This window comes from Echinops telfairi, unplaced genomic scaffold (genome assembly GCF_000313985.2).
Source record: "Echinops telfairi isolate 266 unplaced genomic scaffold, ASM31398v2 ScPeMD7_12;HRSCAF=54, whole genome shotgun sequence".
Classification (NCBI taxonomy): Eukaryota; Metazoa; Chordata; class Mammalia; order Afrosoricida; family Tenrecidae; genus Echinops; species Echinops telfairi.
In genome coordinates, this window is record NW_022103909.1 from 2,376,235 (window position 1) to 2,402,132 (window position 25,898).

At 46.6% G+C, this 25,898-nt stretch overlaps 2 protein-coding genes across 5 annotated transcripts in view; one reads left to right on the forward strand and one right to left on the reverse strand.

Annotated features, from left to right (window-relative positions):
- SLC11A2 (solute carrier family 11 member 2) overlaps positions 1-12,325 on the forward strand; it is a 45,128-nt gene extending 32,803 nt beyond the window's left edge. For all 3 annotated transcript variants that reach the window (XM_045287252.1, XM_004711379.4, XM_045287253.1), the window contains exons 14-17: positions 15-88; positions 1,686-1,839; positions 3,324-3,377; positions 11,599-12,325. In XM_045287252.1, coding sequence (XP_045143187.1) covers positions 15-88; positions 1,686-1,839; positions 3,324-3,377; positions 11,599-11,676 — 360 coding nt within the window. In that variant the 3' untranslated portion in view covers positions 11,677-12,325. The remainder of the gene's footprint in view (positions 1-14; positions 89-1,685; positions 1,840-3,323; positions 3,378-11,598) is intronic.
- Positions 12,326-17,653: 5,328 nt separating this feature from the next.
- HIGD1C (HIG1 hypoxia inducible domain family member 1C) overlaps positions 17,654-25,898 on the reverse strand; it is an 18,805-nt gene continuing 10,560 nt past the window's right edge. For both annotated transcript variants that reach the window (XM_030884767.2, XM_045287207.1), the window contains exons 3-4: positions 25,306-25,440; positions 17,654-17,732 (exon numbers count right to left, since the gene is read on the reverse strand). In XM_030884767.2, coding sequence (XP_030740627.1) covers positions 17,668-17,732; positions 25,306-25,440 — 200 coding nt within the window. In that variant the 3' untranslated portion in view covers positions 17,654-17,667. The remainder of the gene's footprint in view (positions 17,733-25,305; positions 25,441-25,898) is intronic.

Here is a 25,898-nt window from a genome sequence, read left to right on the forward strand (position 1 = left end):
TCTCTTTGTTCCAGCTTCCCTTTGCTCTCATCCCCGTCCTCACGTTCACGAGTTTGCGGCCCGTAATGCATGACTTTGCGAATGGACTGTGAGTATACCTTTCTCTCAGTTCCCCAAGGGGCTGCAGGCATGTAGGGGAGAGGTATCTTTCTGAAGCAGGCCAGTTCGAGAATGAGTCAGATGGGGAACTATGTGCTTTCAGAAGTGAGGGCCAGCGCTACTTCCTCAATCCTCGTCCTTAGAAAACGGAGACCATGAATGTTAAGAACATTAAGAATAGTTGCCATTTTTCGGGGAAAATATGCCTGGCTTTTAGGACTTAAATTTTTCAACTTTAGTGTCTGAAGTTTGAAGCCCTATAATTAGATGTTAAATGCTCGTAATGAGAAAGGCATTGTGAGGGCTGTAGACCTCACTGGCCCTTCTGTCCTGGCAGCAGCTGCACAAGCAGCTCTTCTTCCTCTGACCCAAACCGCTGGCTCTGGGGCACAGCCCTCCACATTGCCTGCTAGGACCAGGACTTCATCTGTCAGCTACAAACTGGAGGGTCCTCAGGACTCCCCTCACTCCTGACCCGTGCTTTTGCTACTCCCTCGGGCTTGAAAAATGCTGGAACTACCCATAGAAAATGTTATAAACTCATTGTCATTGAGTTCGTACCAACTCATATTGACCTATAGGACAGGGTAGAACTGCCCCGTGAGTTTCCGAGACTGTCCATTTTTATGGGAGTAGAGAGCCCTGTGTTTCTCCCGTGGAGTGGCTGGTAGTTTTGAACTCCTGACCTTGTGGTTATTAGCTGACAGTAAACAGCGTCAGCATTAGCACCATAGAAAGTGCCATAACTACAGGTTTATTGTATGAATACAAGTCAGCGTTAGCACAGAGAAGAAGAGGCACATAGAACAAGGTCAGCGAGCACTCCAGAGTCAGAGCTTCCGTGTCCCCAAAAAGGGCTCCGCTGCCCACCAGTGTGTGTCAGTCTCTCACCAGCCGAGAAGACCACGGAGCATCTGTGCGCAGCGCGTCTATGAAAGGGTCTTATTATGCACTCCTGTGCCTCTCCCCTGAGCTTCGTCAATATGACCAGGTGATCATGAGGTTGACATGTGTCCTGACCAGCTCCCACTGAGAATCATATTAGCATAATCCTTCAGGTGAGGTGTGCTAGGATTACTGAGCAAACTAGAGGCTTTCAAATAGGACCAAATTTCTCGGGGAATCTTAACCCACAGGCATGAAGCTAATGCCTTCTATGTATGTTTAAAGCATAGATTCCCAACTTATTTAACCAACCACTCCCTTTTCGGGGGAAAAAATCACTGTGTCTCCCTGGCAATGGAAAACTGTTGTGCTATAGCCCATAACCCGGGATAAAGTGTAGGTATCTGCTTTTGCAGCCCCCCCACTCCCCCACTGGATCCGTCCAGCTTCCCTAAGGGGGTGGTATCGCCCACTATGGGAAACACAGGTTTAAAGTATTTTTTTGTTAATTAAAAAAATCCTCTCTTCCTATCATTATCTAACTGACTTTTTAATGTAATCTGGTATATGAAGAACCAGTTTGGGTTCACTTTGAAAAGCCTCTTACATCTCTGTCTTGTTTACCTCACAAGACAGTGCTTCATCCGTAGTTGTGGCCAGGCTGGGCTCTTGCTTCTCTAACGATCCTGATTCCTTCACAGAGGCTGGAGGATTGCAGGCGGCATCTTGGTCCTTCTCATCTGTTGCATCAACATGTACTTTGTCGTTATCTACGTCGAGGGACTGGGGCACGTAGCCTTGTATGTGGTGGCTGCTGTGGTCAGTGTGGCCTATCTGAGCTTTGTATTCTACTTGGTAAGTCCCATGTGGGGAGGTAAGGTCACAGGATTGGGTGATGGGGGGGGCTGACAGAAACGAAGGAGCCCAAAAGAGCGCCTAAAAGCCTCCCTTCCAAGTTACGAAGCAAATGCTATGAAGCAGTCAGACCCGCTCTATATGAAGCAGTATTTCTGTAAGCCCAGAATGGACCTTGGTTTCTGAAGTCTGTTGGCGTGCTTTGTTTTGCTTGTCACTTCCTTTGGTTTCCAGTCTCCATAAACCTTGATGAGAACCGCAGGCGGCGGGCAGTATTGAGAAAGGGGAACGTGCTGAGAGCAGGGGGCTTTGTGGCCCAGCTCCCGTGAGGAGAGTGGTTTTCTCTCGTTGGTTTCTCCTGCAGTCATGAAGAAAGGATGACTACGGAAACTACTGCAGGGAGAAGGAATGCAAAACTATTGTAAAAGTCACAATGTCACATCTAATGAATAAAATTATGCAAAGATGGTAATAAGGAGGTGAGATTAGAGATATGTTTCTTCTGTTTTCCAAATTGCCTAGAGCATTGGCTGTATTAATGAAAAACAGCTATGGGAAGAACAATAAACCCAAACTTTGCAAGTTTCCCTAAAACGCACAAGGATCGGGCCTAAGGACTAGCAGAATTTGCGCCATACCTGCTGGAGAGACTGCATTCTCCTCTTAAGGGTGCAGGCTGGAACCCTGCCCTCAAAGCTCTAGAATGCTTACACAGCTCCCATGCCAGCCAGCCACAAATTAACTACCTCATTGAGCAGATCATATTAGTGAATCTGTCTTAGATGGATTTCACCCGTCTTTTCTCCTCAGTAAACCTCAGGCACGCTAACGTTACGCTGATCTGCATGGTCTAGAGACCTACTGCAAGGAAAACCCATCGAACTGAATATGTCTGATAGGAATGCTTTTAAAAATTCACTCCGGGACTCAAAGAAATGCTTTATTCCTGAGAACTGGGTGTGAAGGTGCCAATTTGTCCTCAGACTACCTGTGACCACTAAGACTTGAGGACCCAGTAAGGGCTGATTCTAGAGTTTGCTTACTGCCATTTATCCCCCAAATAGTAGGATTCTCATAAGCTAGCTCATTCCCCTTGTACTTGTTAGCCATCCCCTCCCTGATCGTGAGCACCCCTAGCGAGGAAGAATGAGGCAGGACTGGCTGAGGGACAAATGACGTCAGGGCACGCCACTCCTGATCAAGGGAACAAACTGGAGACAAGTGGAGCAGTCAGCATTCTCTCTGGTGGCGGACGTGGGATAGAGGACGGAAGTCACTGTGTGGAGGAGAGCCAGGGCCGTGATGCTTTGAAATGGGGTTGGGGCTGCGAGATTGACTTGCGCAATCCTGGTGGTAGGAAGTCGGCCAAGCTGGATGCTCAAGTGGGTAGGTTTGCCTCCGAGCAGTGCAGTCAACAGTCAGTGTGGGTAAGGGGGTGGGTCATCAAAGAGACTGGATGAATGATGGCTGTGTTTCTCTTTCAGGGTTGGCAATGTTTGATTGCACTGGGCATGTCCTTCCTGGACTGTGGGCACACGGTAAGCATCTCTAAAAACCTGCTGACCGAAGAAGCGGCCAATGACTTTACTAAATGATGAACAGTGCCGGGATCAGTTGTCTGTCCGCCGCAGGTAGCCATCAGGACCAGTGTGTCTCTATGGCTCACTCTGAACAAAGCCACAAGTGTGTGCTGCTGCAGAGGCCTCTTAGGACTCCGCTGCTTGTTGGGAAAGAAAGACATGGTTGCATACAAGTTCGAAAGATGGAGCTGACTTTTTCTCTCTCCTCATCACCTGAGAACTGGATTAGGTAGGATCTTTGGAAAGCTGACATTTGCTGCTAACCTACGAACACTAAACGCTGAATTAGCTGCTCAAGCACCAGCTTGTTTTATCCTTTTGAGAGAGACTCTACTCTGCATGACTCTTAACCAGCCCCTGTGTTAAAAAACAGCCCATATGGAAAGCTCAGTAAGTTTCTCCCAGCGTAGGCTATAGTATGGGTGCGGACACAGTGGGGCAGACCTCCCTTCAGCCTGTTTTAATTACACAATAGAAACCTTAGCTAAGGGAATTTCTTCCAGATTAAGTAGAAAGTGAAGCAAACCTACTGGTATCAGCCTCAGGATTCTCTTAACTTTTTTCCACTTTACATTTCTCAGTGGAGGTCGGCAGAGGTGAGAAAGAACAAGGAAGGTAGACAAAGGATATAGATACACAGCCAGCTCACCTGTAGGTAATGGCTACTGATCGTCTTCTGAGGATTTTCCCTCAGTCAGTGAAAGCAGAAGTCCAGGAGTCCGGGTTTTAATAACCTTCATGTTAGCGTAGCACTTGTCCTGAAGCAGTTTACTCTCAGGCACATAGAATTGTAAAACCTCCTCCAGAGGGGGTAACAGTAGATGGTAGGATTCGTGTACTGATGGGAGAAAGGCTCCAAAGGAGAAGACGACTCATCTGATTGTTTAAGAAGACCGCCTCTCGCAGAATCAGGGCTTTCTGAAGCTCCCTCCGACTTTCTGCCCAAGGAGACTGACTCGGAGCTCGCTCTCAGCACGGCCGTCTCACCGCTGTCTTCAGGTTTTCACTAACAGACCAGATGGTGGTGCTCTAGACTCAGAGAAAACGGATCTATCTGTTCAGCAGGAAGCTGCAGTTCTCATTTTAGCCACTTCTGAGATTTGTGTGGGTAGACCCCGAGACTGTGTGATTATTTCAAGTAAAATCACGTTGGTCTGGTGGGGAAAATAATCCGAAGTCTTTGATAGCCATTGACTGGTGAGACCCACAGGATCACATTGATTGAAACCGTCCTCCTGTAGTGCTTGTTGAACGATGTTCTCAGAGCCCCACCCAAAGCATTACAGTTGATATTTTGCACACAGTCAGAGGTGTCGACTGGAATTTTACCCAAACCATAATAAAAAGTTAAAAAAAACAAAAGGTGCAGACTTTATCTTCCATAAGGTACCAAGGGCAAATAACTTATTTCGCAGATCATGCCTTTATCTTAGCCCCTCAAGGAATGATAGCACGAGATTAGGAGCAATGGCGTCCCCTCTGTTCCTTCTTACATCTACCCCCTGGTACCATCCTTCCCCAAATTCTTCTCAGGGAACTCTCTGAAGATAGCAAGAACTGACATCTGGAGTTCTCATCTGTCATTGAAGACCAAATTGATAACTTTTTGTAAAGATGATAGGGTAGCATTTACATTTGCTCTGCGCCTGGGTGGGTCTAGTCAGTCTCAGAGCCACATACATTTAGGAACCCAAGTACAAGATGCTGGCATTCTTTTAAAAAGTTACATTGAAGTCTTGTGTGGATGAAAAAGTTTTCCCAAATTAAGTGATACTTCATTAATATACTGTGTGTGTATTTTCATAATACTATGTGTGTGTTATTTTAAAGTGTTTACAAAATGACACTCCCATACAGGAATTCCTCAATATGATTTAAGGCATCGACGAAAGGGCAGCAGTCAACATTAGACTTAGTGGAGAAAACCTGAGAACTTTTTTCTTGAACTTGAACAAGATAAGGGTGCCTGCTCTCACTACTTCTATTCAATATTATACTGGTAGTCCCAGCCAGGGCAGTAGGACAGGAAAAAAAAAGAAATAAAAGGTTTTCAGATAAGAAGTAAAATTTGTATTTTATTTCTATTTCTATATGACCCTTTGTATCGAGAAAAAATCCCGAGTCCACTAGGAAATTTCTAGAGCTTGATAGAGAAATTTAGCAAAGTTGTTCAGAATCAGGTGGACAAACGAAAACCAGTTGGGTTTGTATACATCAGTAGTGAGAAATCTGAACGATAAATCCCTGCTGAGATTTCATTGACAATAGCACCTGAGAATACAATGCCCGAGAATAAATCTCACCAATGACACAGTGACAGGAAGGACTGAGACAATGAAAACTGTAAACTGCCTGAAGAGATTAAACAAGAATTAAATAAATGGAGAGCTATTTTGTGATCTTAGATTGGAAGACAATATTGTTAAGATTATATTGTACTACCCAAAGCGATCTATAGATTCAACACAATCCCGATCAAATTTCTAACAGCCTTTACAGCGATAAGAGAAACCAAATCTCAACTTTATATGGAAAAAGGCAAGAGAGATCCCAAAGAGCTAGCCCAGTGTTGAATGAAAAGAACAAAGGAATGCTCCCCTACTGGTTTTAAAACCTTTCACAGCCACAGTCTTCCGAACAGCCTGGTACTGGTGTAGCAATAGACTGGTACTGGTGTAGCAATAGACGCTTGGACCAGTGAGAGCGTTAAGAGCCCAGAAGAAAACCCACACACGGAAGGTGCTAAGTCCACTCAATGGGGAAAGAAGAGTCTCTTCAATAAGTGGTGCCGGGCGGCTTTGACTTTCACTTGCAGAGAAGTAAAACAGGAGCCATGCCTCACACGCAAAAGCAAATTCAAAATGGATTAAGGGCTTCAATATGTAGACTGAACTGTAAATCCTTAGAAGAAAATGCAGGGCCCAGCTTTTAGCAATGGATTGTTAATACAAGAAAGGCATCATCAGCAAAAGACAAAATAAATAAATGGGAAAAACCTGTCTGGGAGATGATACCAAAACATGAAAAGACAAGCTAGCAACTGCGGCAAATCTTGGGATATCATTTATCTGACAATCATTGACTAATCGCAGTGTATATGAAATTTTGACAACATAAAGACATCGTAATCATAAAATGGACTTGAATAGACATCTCATCAGAGAGCTGCAAATTAAGACCACAAAAAAGACCATTTCTCTTTCCCTGGGACAGAGCTCGGGGGGTTAGGCATTTGGTGGCTAGTTGCAAGGTTGAGAGTGTAAACCCAGCTTCTCTGTAAGAGGAAGAAGAGATTGTCTGCTCTTGTAAAGATTTACAGCCTCAGAAACCTTAAATGGGTCACTGTGAGGATGGACCTGGTAGCCGTGAGTTTGGTTTTTAGGCTGGCCAAGATCCAAACAAAACAAAATGTTGATGAAGATAGGGAGAAATTGGAGCCCTTGCTTGTTGCTGGTGAGAATGAAAAATCCAGCCATTGTGGGAAACTGGCAGGTCCTCATAAAACTAGAACTAGCATCCGATCCAGCAATCCCACTCCTGGGCATATCCGCAAAAGACTTGAAAGCACACGCTTGGACACCAACGTGCATTGTAGCACTGTTCACAACAGCCCAGCCTCAGTTCTACCCAAACGTGGACGCAACCAGTAGGTAGGTGGATAAAGAAAATCTGGTACCTACATACAATGGACCCTGCCAGTTTGGGAAATGAGCCCTTGACACATGTTAGAGTATAGAGGGATCTTGAAGGGATGATGTTGAGTGAAATATACCAGCCACAAAAGAACTCCTATTACATGAGCTCATTTACATAAAAGGAAATGGATAGGAACCAAAGCTTATTGGTGGTTACCACGGGTAAGAAGGAGGGGAAAGAGGGAGGTTAGCAGAAAATTCACATGAAGGATATGATTACACAGCTAATTATTCTAATTGCTATTAGTAAGTTATACATCCCTAAAAGTTGAATTGGCAAAGGTTATATGATCTATTTATAGCAATGACAACCCCCTCCCCCCAAATAAAAAGTAGCTATTGAGGTTACTTATGTAAAACCTCTTGGGATTTGGTTCCTTGGTTTGGAGGTTTAAGGTCATGGCCTCATGGGAAATCCTATTTAATTAGCCCAATAACACGCTTCATTGTTTGGTGCTACCTCCTGGTTTATTTTGTCATGCCTGGTGTCCTACAAAGCTTGCAGGTGGGCCACCCATGGTATAACAGCTGGGCTCTCTAAGCCTGGAGCAAGAGGATGAGGAGAGGCAGGCATTCGAGGAGGATAGGAGTGTATAGTGTGGGGCTGGTTGCCTTGGATCAACTGCTTCCTTTATCCTGAGACAAGAACTGGATGTTGCCCAGCTGCCAAGACTGAGCATCCAGCTAGTGATGACAGAGAGCTCTTGATCAAGAAGCGCGGGGGAGGGGTGCTGGTGAAAAGGGGGGGACTATAGAACAGAACCTCAAAATCTCATAGACTAGATCCTGGCGCCATGGAGGATGGGTGTGGTGACCCCCGGAAATGATTGCCCTGAGATAATCTTTAAACCTCAAACCAAAAAATATCCTCCGAATTAATCATAAAACCAAACAGTTGTTTAGCTTAACTGGTTTAAAAGAACAGGCTTGAGAATGATGGCTTTTTCAGAATTACCCATGTGGAAGTCAAGCTGACTAGCGTGCTGGGAGCGATGAGCTGGGCACGGCCGGCTGCAGTGAGTGCACGCTAAGGGCTGAGCAGGGTCTCAAACTGGGAGTGCGGCTTCAGTGGCAGCAAACGCACAGGTGGAGACCCTTGCGTTGGGTGCATGTTTTGCGGTGTCTGTTCTCAACAGCAACCAAACACTCCCATACCTTATTCCATACGATCCTCACAGTGAAAGTGGCCTTCAGCTGGTATTCTGAGTGCCATAGATACCAGAACGGAAGTCTTCCAGTTGGACGGGATATTGAAGGACGTAAGCTGTCCTTTATGGAGTCGGCCCTTGTTCTGCACTGTGCTCCTGTAGCCCTGGGGGGTCCTCACAGGGGTGGGGGTGGGGGGAGGGGCTGGTTGCACAGGGACTGTAGTTTGGCTCCTGTGAGAGCCTGCTAGTGGTGATTCCAAGGGCGCTTTTTCAGTGACCATGAAAAGTTGGTTTGTAATTAAAAAAAGGTTCTTTTTCCAATTTGGTTTCCTGGATCTTTTTTTCCAACTTTGGTGATACAATGGGGCCTCCATCACGTGGATACAGACATGTTGAAACCGCAGCTCCCCCTGGAATGACACAGTAAAGCACAGTGCTGGTCATCCCCGCTGTAGTGAGGACAGAGACACTTAGACATTTCTGTCTCCCCACTGCCCGCGAGCCTGCCCTGCCACAGCGGCCCCCGAGGTCAGTCAGTAGAACTGACCCCGCTGCGTCCAAGGCTGTAAGTCTTTACGAAACAAACTGCCATCTTTCTCCCGAGGAGTGGCTGGTAAGTTCAAACCACCAACCTCTCCAGTTGGCAACTGGCTGCCTAACCCTTGTCCACCAGGGCTCAACTAGCTCAAAAAATTACCTAGACACGGTCTTCCTATATGTTACGTGGTCATATTGAAACTTAAGAAAGAAAAACACCGACTTTACTATCTTCTGAACTTTTTCCTCCATAGAGTCTTGTTTCACTACAGAAATATACTTTTACCACACTGCCAGTTTAAAAAAAAAAAAATCGCGGAGTATTTAAAAAGAGACCAAAATGGGTTAGTGAGAAAATGAGCGTTTTGGCAGACCTGGGAGGGTTGGCGGAAGTGGCATTGTGAGAGGGCCTTCAGAAGCATGTCGGTAGTCTCAACTGGGACTTGTGCCTCTACGTCTTTGCTGCAAGCTCCCTCGCTGTGCTGCAGGAGTGGTGTCCGGACTGTGAGTAAGGCCTCGGAAGGCATCAGATGGGGACAAGTGTTCTCCGAGTGGTCCTTCCTCAAGTAACCCTCTTTTCTTGAGTTTAATTTCATAGCAAAAATAGGATGCAGGCCAGTTTGAAGGCCCTGATTTGAGACTCTTCTTGTAGCCATCCTCTGGGATGCCTTCTGCTCCTTTGTTGGGTAGGACCATGACTATAAATGTGCCAACTTCTTGCACCTCAGCGTATGAATGTGAAAACAGCTAGCACTTATTACTGTGTGCCAGATAACTCGTTACCTCAGGCAATCCTTACAAGACAGGTCTTTAGATGGGGCAGCTGAACACCAGGAAGGAAAAGAAGTTGCCCAAGTTCACATCACTAGTAAGCGGACAATTGGCATTTGAACTTTAGCTTCACTCCAGAACCCACATTTCCAATCCCAGACCACTCTATCGCTGTGCATTAGCCAAGAGGCAGCTGGGATCAGATGCCCAGTTTATTAGCAGGAAGCACTTTAAGCAAAAGTAACGAAGGCATCTTCTTGACATACACTGGTTAGTGCTAGAATAGGGTTTATACTTTAGCTCAGATGTCAACTGGTAGACTAATTTTGCTTGGCTCGTGCTTGGAAAAAAAAAGTCTAGGAAGGGCAGGGCTCGCTCTCTCTCTGGCCTTAGCCAGTCATAGCTAAGAATAAGTGTAGTTATTTGCATTCTTTACCTACCTGCCCTTGAAAATACTCTGGCTTTATTCTAATCCCAGGTCAGATTGCCCTGGGATTTCACAATGTCTCAGAGCAACACAACCACCTCCAATGACTAAGACATTTTAAGTGCTCCCGGGTGGGGGCGCTGGGAGGAGTGTGACCCTTAGTACATAATGAGCGAGTCCATCTACTTAGCCCCATGGGAAAAAGGTGCCGTGAATGGGCAATTATGATTGCTATTGGTTATTAAAGATGAAGAGACTAAAACTGAAGCTTGACGCGAGAGCTGCTGCTCCGCCCTGAGGCCCGTGCAGCACAGTATTTTTCTAGTCTGCTCCTTGAGAAGTAGTCGTTCTTTCACTTTACCTCGGGCTGTACCCTTCCATAATCACCGTAACAGTTACGTGAGGTCCTTGTGCTGCAGATGCGCAGTTAGTGGGGATTCAAGTGAGACCTCGAGTTAGGGTGCTTGACATTTTCAATACGCCATTTATGGTTCTCATATTACAAATAAAGCAGAAGGGGGCTGGCTCCCAACGACATGACTTGCTTCAAGGTCATGGGAAGTGGTGGCGTTGGGGCTTGAACCCAGATTTTCTGGGGCTTCTGTACTGGGACTAGTTCCTTCCTGCGGAGTATAGTCTGCATTCTTAATGACCGGACAGGTTGCCTAAGTAGGAACAGCTAAAACGAGGCTCAGTGACTGCCAGGTGCCGTGTGGGCGGGGAGGAGAGTAGTGAGAAGAAATCCAAACCCACAGGTCCCAACACAAACCAGGGCTGGGTTTGGGGACTTGCTTTTGTTAACAAGTTCTATTGGGACATAATCCACCTATGCGATTGGGAATGTTTACTGAAAGCAGCCAAGGTAATTCTGATTCAGACTGACAAATACTGGGGATTCATAGCTCATCTCCCCGTCTTTAAACCAACCCCAAACCAAGCTCACTGCCATCGAGTCGTTTCCAGCTCACAGTGGCCCCATGGGACAGGGTAGAACTGCCGGTGTGGGTTTGAGAGTAACTCGATGGGAATGGACAGACTCATCTTTTCCCTGAAGAGCAGCTGGAGGTTGCAAACTGCCCAATGCATCGTCGCCACGACACCAGAGCCCCTCTCAAGGAAACCAGTTGCCTTCAATTGGATTCCAACTCGTGGGATCCCATGAAACAGAACTGCTCCATAGGGAGTGCATTGACTGGTATTGTGGAAGCCGATCACCAAGGCCTTGCATCTGCAGCACCTCGAGGTGGAAGCCAGGAGCCAAGCACATTAACTGCATCACCCAGGAGAATGCCAGTGCACACAGCACTCAAATCAAAAAGCACTTCATACCTGCTTGCTCTTACAATCTATCACCAGAGTGTATCAGAACACTCAAAATGCTAATTTTGCCGAGGGCATTTGGCCTAGTTCAATCCATAGCTATTTCAGCTTCTGTTTGTTATTTTGGACATCAGAAACCCTTTGTGGGTCTACAAACCAGTTCTTTTTGGAAATAAAAATCAAATAGCAGCTCTGGAAGAGTTGAATTGATAAGAGGCTAGTGATGGGTATTTAAATGAACACGTGAAAATCGGTCTAACTTTCCATCTTTCTGCCCATAGTTCCACCTGGGATTGACAGCTCAGCCTGAACTCTACCTTCTGAATACCGTGGACACCGACTCACTTGTGTCTAGATGACAGACAGCCCGAGAGACTGTACACCATTTCTTTAAGCCCCTTTGTGCCAAATATCCTGTTATATATCTTTGTTAGGTCAGAGGTGAGTTTTGTTCAAATGTTTTGAACAAAAGGCTAAGATTTCCTGTTGGAAAGTGATTCAAAGCAGATAAGTGTGAGTCAGAGAACCATCTATCTGCCTTACAAAACAGCCACGCAGCCGCCGGAGTGAAAAGATTAACCCGTGGTGGCCACACACCCCTATGGATTGTGTCTTGACTGCTGGGATTAAAAATACACCTAGATATCTATGTATATATATATTTATGTCAACCTGAACACCCATACCAGTTTGGGTGGAGTTTTTGAGGCTATATAAAATTGATAAATCTTTTGTTCTTCTGAAAAAAAAAAAGTTTGCTTGGGTCACAAGTATGACAAGGAAAAAGACTGAAGCGCTTTTTCTAGGTAGTCTAGCCAAATCGCCTGCTTTTCAATGTGATGCTTTGCTTCGCTAGTCAAGGCCACCTCCGTTTCAATCACCCAGATGCTGTCGTTGGTATCTGAATACGAGCTCGTTTTTCTAAAGAAAACAGTTCTCTTGTTGAAGCAACCAGATCAAATTTAACCCTGATTACCAACCAAGGTTGAATAAAAGAGATGTTATTCTCTTGGTTGAAGCTTTTCTTGAAAATTTTCCCTAGGCATTAAGCAGAACTAGCATGGTATTTGCCAAAGTGGTTGGTTTAATATCTAGTAACACTTTTAACCCAAAGGCCTTATTTTAACCATTCATGTGCATTTTAGTATTTGAATTTTAGCTCTAAAAGAGAAGAACACATCTAATGTGTACCTTTGAAAACACCGAGGTGATAAGGAAGAGTGTTTTCTTGCTCACACTTGGCCAGCCTTGCTGCCATGTCTTGTGCCCATTTCCCCCATCGACGCTCCACTTCTAGGTCCAAAGTTCATTTTCAGGGGTGGCTATTATTTCTATTGCTCAATCTCCCAAGGGGATGCTAAGCATTTCACTTTAAGATAGCCTGAACAAGTTAGAACTGGACTGGGTGTTGGAAGACTGTAAGTCACAAACCCACAACTGCTTGCCTACATGTAGGTTTTATATATTTATACTTTCTGAACCTTTTTTTCTAACCAGATTTTTTTCCCTTAAAGTTTTTATGTAAAAAAAATTCAGTATTCAAAAATGAAAATTTTCTCATAATTATCCAATTGGAAAATCAAAAGCTTCAGCAAATACACAGCCCATATTCCTGTGTGGCAGTGCCCGGGGCTAAAGCAAAAAGGCAGCCACCAGCGCCTTCTGCAGGGTGGCACACAGGCCCCATCCCGGGAGTCTGCGAACCTGCAGCCTTTGTGCAAATGGCTCCTCTTTCAGCATCAACACTGAGTATCTTATCTGAACTCCCCATCGATTTTAGAACAGCCTCTCTGCAGTGCATTGTGAGGTGCTTGGGTTTTTTGGTGTGTGTTTTTAATTTAGACATTGCCTGTTTTCATTGTCATGAGAATGGCTTGGCCCTCTAAGGGCAACCATTTTTTCTAAAGTGATGCTTGAAAACGCCCTCCTGTTTACTCGAGGGGCCTGTGGAGCTTCTGCCCACAGCCCTGTCACTCAGGCCTGACTCCTCCTGCGGAGCGAGCTCACGTTGAGGCTGAGCGAGCATCCACGGTCGGTCGTCTCTCCCTCAGCAGCAGAGAGGCTTTTGAGAATGAGTGTCAGTGGTTTGGTTTCTCTTTACCCAGAAGCCTAACTCTAGAGGAACCAGTTTGTTGTCCACCTGCCCCAGGGGCAATTTCATGTCTTGATCATGTCAAGAATGGTTTGGAAAAGGAAGAAAATGTAAAAGATGTCCTTTTTTGGCTACTTATAAATAAAAGTGAAGCGATTGGTTTAACCAAGGGTAAGCCCTCGAGTGATTTCTTTTCCATTCTCAGAACAGACCTGTCTCAGGTCACACGAGTCTGACAGCCATCGATTTTGATATTACAGCTGCAGTCACACCCAAACCAGTACAGGAGAGGGATGGGCTCAAGCTTGAGGCTGGGGAAAGTTTTTGGCTAAGAGTATGTAATCATTTTCTAATTTATGGTTGATAAACTTGGATTTCTATATCAGGTATCAAGCATATATTCAATCTTAAGCTTACCATAAGATACGTATACTCAATTCTTGAGGCTTAGCATTAGGGCAGTGGTTCTCAACCTTCCTAATGTTGTGACCTGTCATACAGTTCCTCCTGTTGTGGTGACCCCAATCATAAAATTATTTTTGTTGCTACTTCTTAACTGTCATTTTGCTACCGTTATGAATCGGGCGACTCCTGTGAAAGGGTCCTTTGACCCCAAAGGGGTCACGACCCACAGGCTGAGAACCGCTGCAGTAGGGAGTCACTTTGTAATGGAACGCTCTGACGGTGTAGACCCAGAAGATCAGAAAAGCATTGACATCATTGGGTTAATGTGCTGACAGCTGCATTAACTGTGTGGCGGCCTAATAAAAGGCATTCGGAGCACATACAGGCACATGAGTTAGTCTCATTAGCAACGGAGGCGTCTGGGGGTCACACTAGCCAATGAAATAGTCTCCTCAACTTCAAACATGACTTTAGGCCCCCAAAGCTTTGCCTAGGAAGCATCTTGCAAATTCAAGTCCTGCATATTATCTAGTTACAGTGTTGCAAAGACCCTCCCTCTTTACCAAGATGCTGAGCATCCTAACTTCCCCAGATGTGATGTTGCAGCTTAATTTAAACGTCATCTGTGAGTTTGCAGATATAGCTAGGAGCCCTGGTGGAGAAGTTGGTTACACATGGGGCGTCACCAGGGAGAAAGATGAGGCTTTCTGTTCCCATAAAGATCTATAGCCTCAGAAACCCACAGGGGCAGTTCTGCTCTGCCCTGTAGGCTTGATATGAGGATCTACTTGGTGGCAGTGGGCCACATATTCTACCCTTTATAAATACTTGGCATTGCTTTTTTTTCTTTTCACTTTTATTGGCACGTAATCTACATCATACAATTCAATCGTTCAACCAAGTCATTACCACAATCAATTTCTGAACATTTTCTTCCCCACCCCCATGACTAAGTCACCTTTAAAATGAGCTGTGTAATCATTCAGTTCTATTGCTCCCTCCCCCTCTGCCTTCACTGTTGATTCCCAAAATCACATCACCCTCCCCATCTGGCCCCCGACCCACCGTACCTCCCCCACAAATCCTTGCATCAGTTATTACCTCTATACATCCACTCCTGTGCTTCATGTACTGCTAAACCCAGCAGAAAAATTAAGAACAAAATGAAATGAAGTGGTAAGGACAAAATAGCAATAGAAAGATTAAAATATATATATAAATGTAAAAAGACCACAATGATCAGAAAAGAAAAGACCTCCATCATTATCCAAAAAGGCAGGATCAAGCGAGAGATCCTTGCACGTAGAACAAATTCAGGTTGGTTCTAAGTAGCCGTTCTCAACCTGTGGATTGCCACCCCTTTGTGGGTCGAACAACCCTTTCACGGGGGTCGCCCAATTCATAACAGTAGCAAAATGACAGTGATGAAGTAGCAACGAAAATAATTTTATGGTTGGGGGGTCACCACAACATGAGGAACTGTATGAAAGGTTCGCAGCATTAGGAAGGTTGAGAACCACTGTTATAGAGGGAGGTCAACTGGCCAAGTATCAAGTTTTATCCAGCCTAATCAGGATGACAATGACCTATGTTTGATAGTAATGCTGTTCCAGACCTTTGCCTGTGCCTAAGGGGGATCTGCCTGCGACTTAATCTGACTGGATGCTCTGCAGATGGGTTTTGGGCTCCCACTGGCCTCCATGGTCTTCCACAGATAGGGTGTTCACAATTTAAGCTCTGATACTTTTCCCTGCGTCACATTTGACTTTTGTACAAGTCGTCTTTGGCTCACACCAGCTGGTGTGCTTCCAACATGTGGACTTAGTTTAACCCTCACTTAGATGGCTGCTTGTTTGAATACAAGCCCTTAAGACCCCAAACACTATTCCGATTGATAGCCGGGCACCATCTGCTTTCTTCACCACACTTTGCAGTAGTGCCCTTATCTTCAGTGATTATTCATGGAGGTCAGTCTGGCGCAGGGGCATGTTATCAGAACGGCTCTTGGATTGGGACTAGAGTTCAGTGGGAACCCCCAGTCCACCTGCATGCCCCTGGGTATGCACGACAGGTTGACTTTGGCAGTCTTCTTATGGTAAAATCGAACTCCCTTATGACCCACTACATTGACAGCAGCGGCAAACCAGCCAGCAAATAAGCACTCAAACCAACAAACAGAGAGAAAAAACAAAACAACAAAAAACTAAAGACAGTAAAACAAAAGCTATATAAACAACAAAGCACAATATTGTCAATCATCCCCCTGGGGCATAAGGCGATTGCGCTGTTGGTGGCAATTTCCCCAGTGACACAGCACTCCGGACACTGTCAGTGTGAGGAGTCTATGTGAAACAGATCCGCCCGGGGCCAAAGCCCAAGCAATTGTTGCCCTGCACAGGTTGCTCTCCATCCTACGGAGCTCCGTTTCCCCTAAGAATCTTCCATGTGCAGTTCCCTACCCAACTGCTCAAAACCTGTCCTGTCACCGCGAGCGGGCATATGGCGATTCTGGGTCCCTTTCCATTGGACACCCCCCAAGCATTGCTTTTGTCAAGCAATAAAAATTGTGTTTTGTTCCCTCTGTGAGATTAGAAAATGCTGGAGCCAGCTTGCCAGTTCTGCTAATGTCTTTTTAAACGTGAGCGTATGTTGAAATCGGGATCTTTTCCTTTGCTTAGAACATCTTTTCATTGCACAACCAACATGAAGGGCCGGCTTTGTCCATGCCAGCTGTCCGCAGTGTCCCCGCCTTTCTTGAAACGACTTGATCTAGCTCCTGGCATCTTGCTCGTGTGAAATGAAAAGGCTGCACTCTCCCCAGCCTGTCTTCCAGAGACGACAGTCCCTTGAAGAACCTCTCTCTTGATGGGGGTACGAATGACAACATTCAAAATAACTACTGGTGTTGATGGGGGCAGTCTGTGTAATGCACAGTGTAGCCTGGTAATATCTAGTATACAGACATCCTGGTATGGCCAAATGCTCCCTTCCCCAACTGGGGAACTTCCCCTTCCTGTCAGCTAAGCCTCCACGCTAGGAAACACTGAGGAAAGTACCACAGGGATCCTACAGGGCAGAGAGAAAATCCTTTAGGTTTTCCGTCCTGAGCTTTGAGTCAAGACACTTAGGACTTCATCAAAGCCTAGTTCCTTTTTAGAATCCCAGGATGGAGTGAGCGTCTACTTTGGACAGTGTCCTCTCGAAGTCCTGCTGGCCTTTCTGGGTCAGATTAGTTCACCTCCCAATAGCGCCATCTGGGGGAAACGGATTTGGTAGCAATTTACCTTGGCACTAGAAATCCTTTCAAGAAGAATAAAAATAAATACAGAGGAATTTAATTGTTATACATTGATGTGGTAAACTAGTCAAGTGTTCAGGTAAGAGTCAAGAATAGAGTGGTAGGTCAACTTTCGGTAACAACCTGACCTTCTGAAAAAGAGTATGAAAACCTAAATGACCTCATTCCATTTGGGGAAGATTGAGCTGGTAAGAACAGTGTGTTGCATTTGACAGGGCGATAGAAAGTTTGTCTGGAACGTCTATGTAGCTATTAATTTGCAGATTGGTTGGGCATAATATAGATGGTTTTCTTCCATTAATTAGAAAATTAAAAAAACAAAGCCCTGTGTGTTAGAAAAGCACGCCTCAGTTTGAAAGAAAGCGACAAGAGACTTTTTTTCTTTCACGTTGACTGGTTGTTGATTTAGTAGCTTTAAACTACTATACCCAATATACCAAAGCTAGGAGACTGCTGGTGCTCCCGCAGTGCCATTGGCTCTTCATGAAAAATTCATTCCTCCCAATAAAGGGTTCTCAGAAGCCTTCTTGTCTTTCTTGCTCCCAGAGAGTAGCTTCATTTTTTGGTCACGCCAAAGAGTCGAGGTCTAATGTAATCCTTGTACATCGAATAGAGAACACCTAGAAGCACAAAGACGTGCCAGTTAGTAGCATGCCCGTGGGAAACACGCCCAGAATGCCACCCACCTGGAGCTTTAGGAAATTAGCCCCTACCTGAAAAGCAGACAAGAACTTTCCATGATATTAATGTTCGGTTTGGAGAATACGAGTGGCCCCAGAAAAAACAACAACAATCCAAATCGAAGGACTTAAGATTTGCATGAACCTGAATTTGTCATGTTGCTATGCTACTGAGAGTTTGGATTTTATAATATTGGTGAAATTGGAAATTGGGCAGATTTTGCCAAATATTAAGATAAAAAAATATTTGGGGGGTAGGTTGTTGTTAGGTGCCATCAGGGCGATTAGGACCCAGAACGACTCTGCACACAGCAGACTGAAACCTTGCCCACGATCATCAGGTGTCGTCCTCACCCTTGTCCTGTGTCTGAGCCCATTGTGGTGGCCGCGGTGTCAGTCCATCTCGTTGAGGGCCTTCCTCTACTTCGCCAAACATGATGTCCCTCTCCAGGGACTGGTCTCTCCTGACAACACGCCCAAAGTATGTAGACAAAGTCTCGCCATCCTTGTCTCTAAGGAGCACTCTGGCTGTACCTTTTCCAAGGCTGATTTCAGGATCTATCTAGGTCAATTGACATAGTTCTTGAAGAAAATGCTCTACACAGCACTTTGGGAAATAGCATCTGAGGTCTTAGAAGGTTGTAAGCAACAATCTAATATACGACTATTCGTCTCTTCGTAATTGGAGCACGAAAGGAGCCCTGGTTGGGGCAGTGGGTAACACATTGGGTTGGGAAATGCAAGGTCAGCAGTTCGAAACCACCAACCACTCCTTGGGAGAAGGATGAGGTTTTCTACTCCCATAAAGAGTTAGTCTTGGAAACTCACTGGGGGCAGTTCTACCTGACCTATAGGGTCACTATGAGTCAGAATCGACTCGATGGCAGTGCGTTTCTATATAAGACAAGCATCTAAAAGCCGCCGAGCTCATTCTATGACTCCCCTATTTAAACCTTTCATTGTTTTAGACTCAGCTGGTCACTCCTCAGTCTGCAATCCCATAAAGCCATTGGGGACTTAAGCTGTTACTCCATTTCCCAGAATTCCCTTCCCTGCACACTTCTGGGTGAACTTGGCTGGCAGGAGACCTCTTGCACGAGCGTGGGATGGCCGAAGTTGACGGAGCGGCCATAGTCTCCGGTTGACTGAGGGCACCAGGTCCAGCGCATGCACTTTACTCTCTGCTGACTCATCTTGCTGTTGTGTGGCAACGGCTAGGCCCATAGCCCCTTCAGCTCCTTCTGGATCTCCTGTTTTAGCCTCTCTGGACCCTGGACCCCATGTGGTCTGGCTCCATCATAGATGGGGCCAGTTTTTTCTCAGGTCACACCATGGTCTCAGTCGGTGGTAGTAAGACATCATTACAGGTTCCAGTCCTATCGGTGGGCTTCAGCACATTCTGGCAGGTTCCAGCTGGTGCTTCCTTTCCAACTTCCACCCTGCTTGCTGACTTTCGGTCTGAGTGTTAGACGCATGGGCAACAGTCTCACGTGGCCTGTTTAACCACCTCCCAAATTACTTAAGGTCCTTGCTCTATTGTAAATCACTTATTATGTATCATTGCTGGTCACTTTGCTTCTCTGGTCAAACTCTGCCTGATATGCCAACTGGATTGTTGAACCGATAGACAGCAGGGAGAATAAGGGTTTCAGGGGGAGCGGGGCTTATTGGGGTGGTGGTGAAGGGGAAACGATGTCAAGGGTCCATGTAGAAGATGGATGTCTGGAAAGTGATTGTGGTAGCAATTGTGCTTGATGTGGTTGAATGTATAGCTGCTTGATGTGATTGACTGTATATCTATATTTTAAAGAAGTATCTTGAGAGATATAGACACATGAAGATATAGACACATGGCTTCTCAGAGTTGGTTCTGGGTTATCTGGAACCGGCCCTATGATCTGATTAAAGGCACTTTTGATCATTCTATCTGCTGGATGCATAAAGTTTTCAGTGGCTCTTTGGGGGCAGCTGATTCCTCCGTAGTCTGTTCTTCATCTGGAAGCTCCACTGAAACTTGTCCCCTTTGGGTGACCCTGCTGGCAGTGGAGACACTAGTCACATAGCTTCCAGCGTCACCGCCGCACGAGCCACCACCACACAAGACACTGACAGACCGGGGTCGACGAATATTGAACATACCACGGACTGCCCCAGGCGCGAGCCCAGTGTTGCAGCCGCTGTGTCCATCCGTCTCGTTGGGGCCTTCCTCTTTCTCACTGCCCCTCCGCTTCACCGAGTGTGGTGTCCTTCCGCAGGGACTGGGCGCTCCTGATGGATGGCATGTCCAAGGTGTATAAGACAGAGCCTTGCCGTTGCTGCCTCTAAGGAGCACTCTGGCCATACTCTTTCCAGGAGAGATTTGTTTGTCCTTGTGAGGATGGCGCGGACAGTTGTTGGCAGGCAGTGGCTTGTTCTGTTGTACGTAGTTGTTATGAGTCGGAATCCACCCAGTGGCCCCTCACAATGACAACATTCATTGTGTGGAGTCTAGAAGTGAATAATAACATCGATCTTTAGGATTTTGGAGCAAAGCTGCAGTCTGGAGATAATTATTCTCCTGTGGAGAAACAGTTCCTGGTTTGCTGCTGGGGATTAAGAGACCACTGAAGGTGATCACGTTTCAGGCCCTAGATGCGCCTCATGAATTGGATACTGTCTAACCCAGTGGTTCTCAACCTTCCCCATCCTGTGACCCTTTAATAGTTCCTCGTGTTGTGGTGACCCACCAGCCATAAAATCATTTTCATTGCTACTTCACAACTGTCATTTTGCTACTGTTATGAATCAGGCAAAGGGTCATTTGACACCGCCCCCCCCAAAGGAGTCGCGACCCACAGGTTGAGAACTGCTGGTCTAACCCATCAACTATAACGTTGGTATGTGTAACAGAATGCCCTTAGCAAGTGGACGTGGTGTGTGTGAGGCCGGGGCAAACAGGTGCTAATAAGGCACAGGTTTGCTGCACGAGCTCAGGGTACAAGTAAATGAAATGCCCGGCTCCTGGTGCGGATGCCTACCATGCAGTTTTTCCCTCTCCCGGTAAGGATGGCCTCAGGGGGAATCCTCTAGGCCCAACCTTCTGAGGGCGAGAATATTTGGGTCTGAATGACAGCTATTTCTGTGGGCAACAGCAGGAAGTGGATGCAGTGTCATGTGTCGTCCTCGTCTGGGTGGTCCTAGAGGACCAGTGACAGTAGACCATCCTCCCAGAAGCGGGTACTGAGCACCTACTCTGGATGCTCGTTGTGCCAGGGAGAAGCGCTGTCAAGCAGTGCTTGTCTATGTTGGCTCGTGTTAATCGCCATCAAGTCGGCTCCGGCCCATGGCGACCTTCGGGCTCATTGGCATGTGTGAGCTCATCGTTGTGGTTGGTTGGGCGTCGCTTCATCTCGCTCAGGGTTTCCCTCCTTTGCCATCACCCACCAGTTTACCACACACAGTGCCCTGTGGGGGTCATTTTCCTCGATGACATGTCCAAAGTAAGCACATGAACCCCTCACCACCCTTGCTTCTAGGCGTTCTGACCGCATGTCTTCTGCGATGGAGTTCTCCCAGCATCCACAGCGTGCTCAGAACTCTTCACCAACACGGCATCGAACGCACCAATTCTCTGTCTCCCCTTGTTCACCGTCCAGCTTTTGCGTGCATGTGAGGTCACTGCAAAGTCCCTACCTACCTAGGTTCAGGCGCATCTTAGTCATTAAAGGGCATTCAGGGCCATCTTTGCTTTTTAAAACTCCAAGAAGATCTTTTGCGGAAGATGTTCCCAGAGTCCACTGTGGCTAATGGTTTGGCCAGGTGGTCTGGGGCTTGGAAGGAATACAGTTGAAAAACAGGTTGACAGAGGTCTGGGGAAGAGGTATGTGGATAGACATCCCTGAATTGAATGCGCATCGAAGGAAAACCTTCGCAGAGGAGTGTCCTAATACTCATACACATTTATGACATCAGGTAGTATTTTTCCTCGGCCACCCACGAGGCTCACGACGTATGGGTACAGCGTCAGCAACAAAAACTCCCACGACCAAGGTTAGGGTTTTTATAGCTACCCCTGAATGTCCATCTTGCCAATAGCCCCCAGTGTCAGACCCTTGCTTGGTGGAGTAGGAAGGGCCCCTCAGCCCCCTAGTGGAAGTTTGGATTGCATGGACCACGGCCCTTAATTCTCCCTGGAATAGACACTCCCGAAGCTGGTTGGCCTTCCTTGTCTGTAGTACTTCTGCCCAAAGCACCATCGGCGGAGTTACAGAGGCTTTAGTCACGGTTGCACTTCTCCACTGACCATGGCTAATGAATGACCACGGCACTCATTTCCAGCAAGTCACTGCAGTAGGGGGACCATGCAATGGGACTCATGGGTCTTTCCTGAAGCAGATGGCCTGCTAGAAGAGTAGAATGGCTTTAAAAAAAAATTGTGAAAATATACATAACAAACACCACCAGCATAATTTGCATATTGATTACTCAATGTAGATGGGTTTTGAGAGACTTAGTTACCATGGCAGCCGAGAGGCACCTTACAAGACAAGGGTAATGTTCTCTCTCACTCACAGCCATGTGGACTCACCGTGTGACCCTACAGGGCAGGGTGGCACCTCCCCTGTGAGCATATGAGACGGTCACCTTCTACAGGAGTTAAAGCTCCGTCTTTCTCCTGCAACAGTTCTCTAGCATGCATCTATGCTTTAAATCAGTGACCACGGAGGGACCCCCCTTTCCCCGTAACTAGGACTCACAGGTCCGGGGACAAGGAGCATGCACACACGGGAGTGGCTCTTTTCCACAATGTCGCAGTGATTCACCTTTGGGCTCTGGTGGTCTAGCTGTCTGAGGGAGGAGAGCGGTTCCATTTGTATTGTCAGCTTGCCTAAGCCGTGACTACGTTTTCCAGAAGTTCTTTCCCTTGCTTCTCTGTGTTGTACACGCGAAGTGCAGAAGGCAGAAGTGAACCAACAGCCACATTCCTTCTAGGTTCGGAAGGCACAGCCACAGCACATGTGTGGAACAGTAGGTTGTGCACCGGGCTAGGCTGCTAAGCACAAGGGCAGCAGTTCAAAACTACCAGCTGGATTTACCAGTCTTGGAAACCCACAAGGCGGGGACAGTTCTACGCTGCCCCCTAGGGGCATTCTGAGTCACTTGGTGGCAGTGAATCTCTGAGTTGGCTCCTTGGTTATGAGACAGCCCCCAGACCCACAGCTCCTAAGGCTCCGGCTGAATTTCCACCTTCACTTTCGCGCCCTCTTTGGCCAGGTTCACGTTTTGCTACTATTAGTTTCTTCTGCAGGTCCCTCTCAGCCTTGACTGTGGCGGCTTGTAGATGGGAAGAGACACAGGAGGGTTCCAGTTTGTCATCATAGGTTCTAGTCCAGTGGGTCTCAACCTTCCTCATGCTGCGGCCCGTTCACACAGTTCCTCATGTCGTGGTGACCCCAACCATCAAATTGTTTTCGTTGCTACTTCATCGCTGTCACTTTGCTACTGTGATGAATCAGGCGACCCCTGTGAAAGGGTCGTTCGACCCCCAAAGGCGTGGTGACCCACAGGTTGAGAACTGCTGCTCTAGTACAGTGTCCGGCACATAGTAAAACTCACTGCCCCGGAGTCGATGCCAACTCACAGTGCCTATAGGACAGGGTGGCACTGCCCCTGTGGTTTTCCGAGATGGTACCTCTTTTTTTTTTCCAATCATTTTATTAGGGGCTCATACAACTCTTATCACAATCCATACACACATCAATTGTGTAAAGCGCATTTGTATATTCATTGCCCTCATCATTCTTAAAACATTAAGCCCCTGGCATTAGGTCCTCATTTTCCCCCTCCTTCCCCGCTCCCCTCTCTCTCTCATGAGCCCTTGATAATTTATAAATTGTTATTTTGTCATATCTTGCCCTGTCCGACGTCTCCCTTCACCCACTTTTCGGTTGTCCATCCCCCAGGGAGGAGGTCACATATAGTTCCTTGTAATTGGTTCCTTCTTTTCTACCCACTCTCCCTCTACCTTCCCAGTATCGCCACTCACACCACTGAGAGACGGCACCTCTTTATGGGTGACTGTAGCCTCATCTTTCTCCGGCAGAGCCACTGGTGGTTTTGAACTGCTGACTTGTGGTTAGCAGCCTAACACGGAACCTACTAGTTCACGAGGGCATAGAAGGTACTTCTTACATGTTTGATAAATGATGAAAATAAGGACTTCAGTTACAAAGTTATTTCTAGTTGATTCTCGTTGTGTTTTAAGACCTCCCAGCTCAGTAATGAGCTAATGACTTAAGCTAAGTCCCTACACACAAGTCCCACACCCATCGTTGCATAATGCCAGACCTCCTCTTTGGCTGAGGGCACTTTGCATAGAACAAAGTGAAAATAAAACCATTGCGATTTGTTCTCATTAACTGAAGACACACACACACACACACACACACACACACACACACACAGATAATTTATGTCCCACAGACGATATCTTGTTAGCTCTGTTTTAGCTGTTGATAAAGCCCGACTCACTCAGTTAATTTTCAACCTGCTATGTGGGTTTGGCTATATGGGTCTTGCTTAATTTATGGATGAACACACTTTTTCTAAATGTCTCTATTGCTCGACCAAGGAGCCCGGACAGTTTAGTGGGTTCTGCGTTGGGCTGCTAACTGCCAGGTCAGCAGTTTGAAACCACCAGCTGCTCCAAGGGAGAAAGAGGAGGTGTTCTGGTACCATAAAGAGTGACAGTCTCGGAAGCCCACAGAGGCCGCTCTACCCCGTCCTATAGGGTCACTCGGTCAGAATCAGCTCAATGGCAAAGCTCCAAAACAAAACTCCCGCCATCGAGTCGATTCCAATTCATAGCGACCTTGTAGGACAGGGCAGAACCGCCCCTGTAGTTTCCAAGACTAACTCTTCAAGGGACCAGCAAACCTCAGCTTTCTTTCTCCCTTGGAGGGATCAGCTAGTGATTCAAACGGCACCAGGGCTCCTCTTTGTTGCTCAAACAGATCGGAAAAGCAGGCAAGGAGACTTTCGGACTCTGATGGTGTCTTCGCCATCAAACCATTTCAGGGTGCGCATCTGCTCTTCCAAGAGCTGGTGGACACGTGCGAGTTCCACCTGGACTCTTCTCTGGGCAGCGTGCCCGCCTCCCTCAGCTGTCCAAGACGGCTGGGAACGAGGATGCTGCTGTGAGCTGGGTGGAGACGGTGCTGTCTACCACCACGGCATTTAGCCGGGTGACGCAGGGTGGGGCCTGTTCATCCCCCTTTTCACTACACAGGATAACAGAAGCTTGCACCCTGCTTTTCGGGGGGAGGTTTTTAGTCAGTTTTGAAAACCCTAAGAAATGGTAGTGAGGATCGGTATCTTTTGTACTTAACCAAGACCGATATCTTTGAGACTCTTCCTCATCTGTTATACTTACCTGAGGCTCTCGAAGCCTCATCATTCGGAATCAAATATTAATCTTTGAATGTACATGAATAAAATAAAAATGCTGGACACAGATACAAATCAAGCAGGTTACCTAGAGTCAGCGCTCCCACAGCGACTCCTTGGGCAGCGACTCTCATGTGAATAAGATGGATGGACACCTTCTGGTTCCGTCTGTATTTCAGCTTGTAGAGCCCATAGGCTACCACAGTCACAAAGCCCGCTAGCCCTGAGAGTTGGGGGAGGAAATAGGGGTTAAGTAAACAGGACTGTGTTCCCAAGACTTTCGAGAGGTTAACGAAAGAATTTACAAATAACTCGTACCTGGAAGACAAGCAAGCCAGCTACCAAAGCATACGTAACACGAAACCCAGAACCTGCGGGATTTGACCTCCCAGAATTTGACATGTGCCCTGAACATTCTTAAACTTGGTATTTGAAAAACAAAACAAAACAAAAAAAAACTTGGTATTTGAGAGCACACATATGCACCACCTGGTACTTTGTAATCTGCTGCCGCAGGGCTTCAGATCGTGCCTTCTGCAGGCTGTTCTTGAGAGCGCGTGCCTTGGCCGGTGAGATTGGGAAACCCACAGGGGCAGGCCTGCCCTCTCCTGTAGGGTCGCTATGAGTCAGAATCAACTGGATGGCAAAGAGCTTGGTTTGGGTCATGCCAGCACATATCTG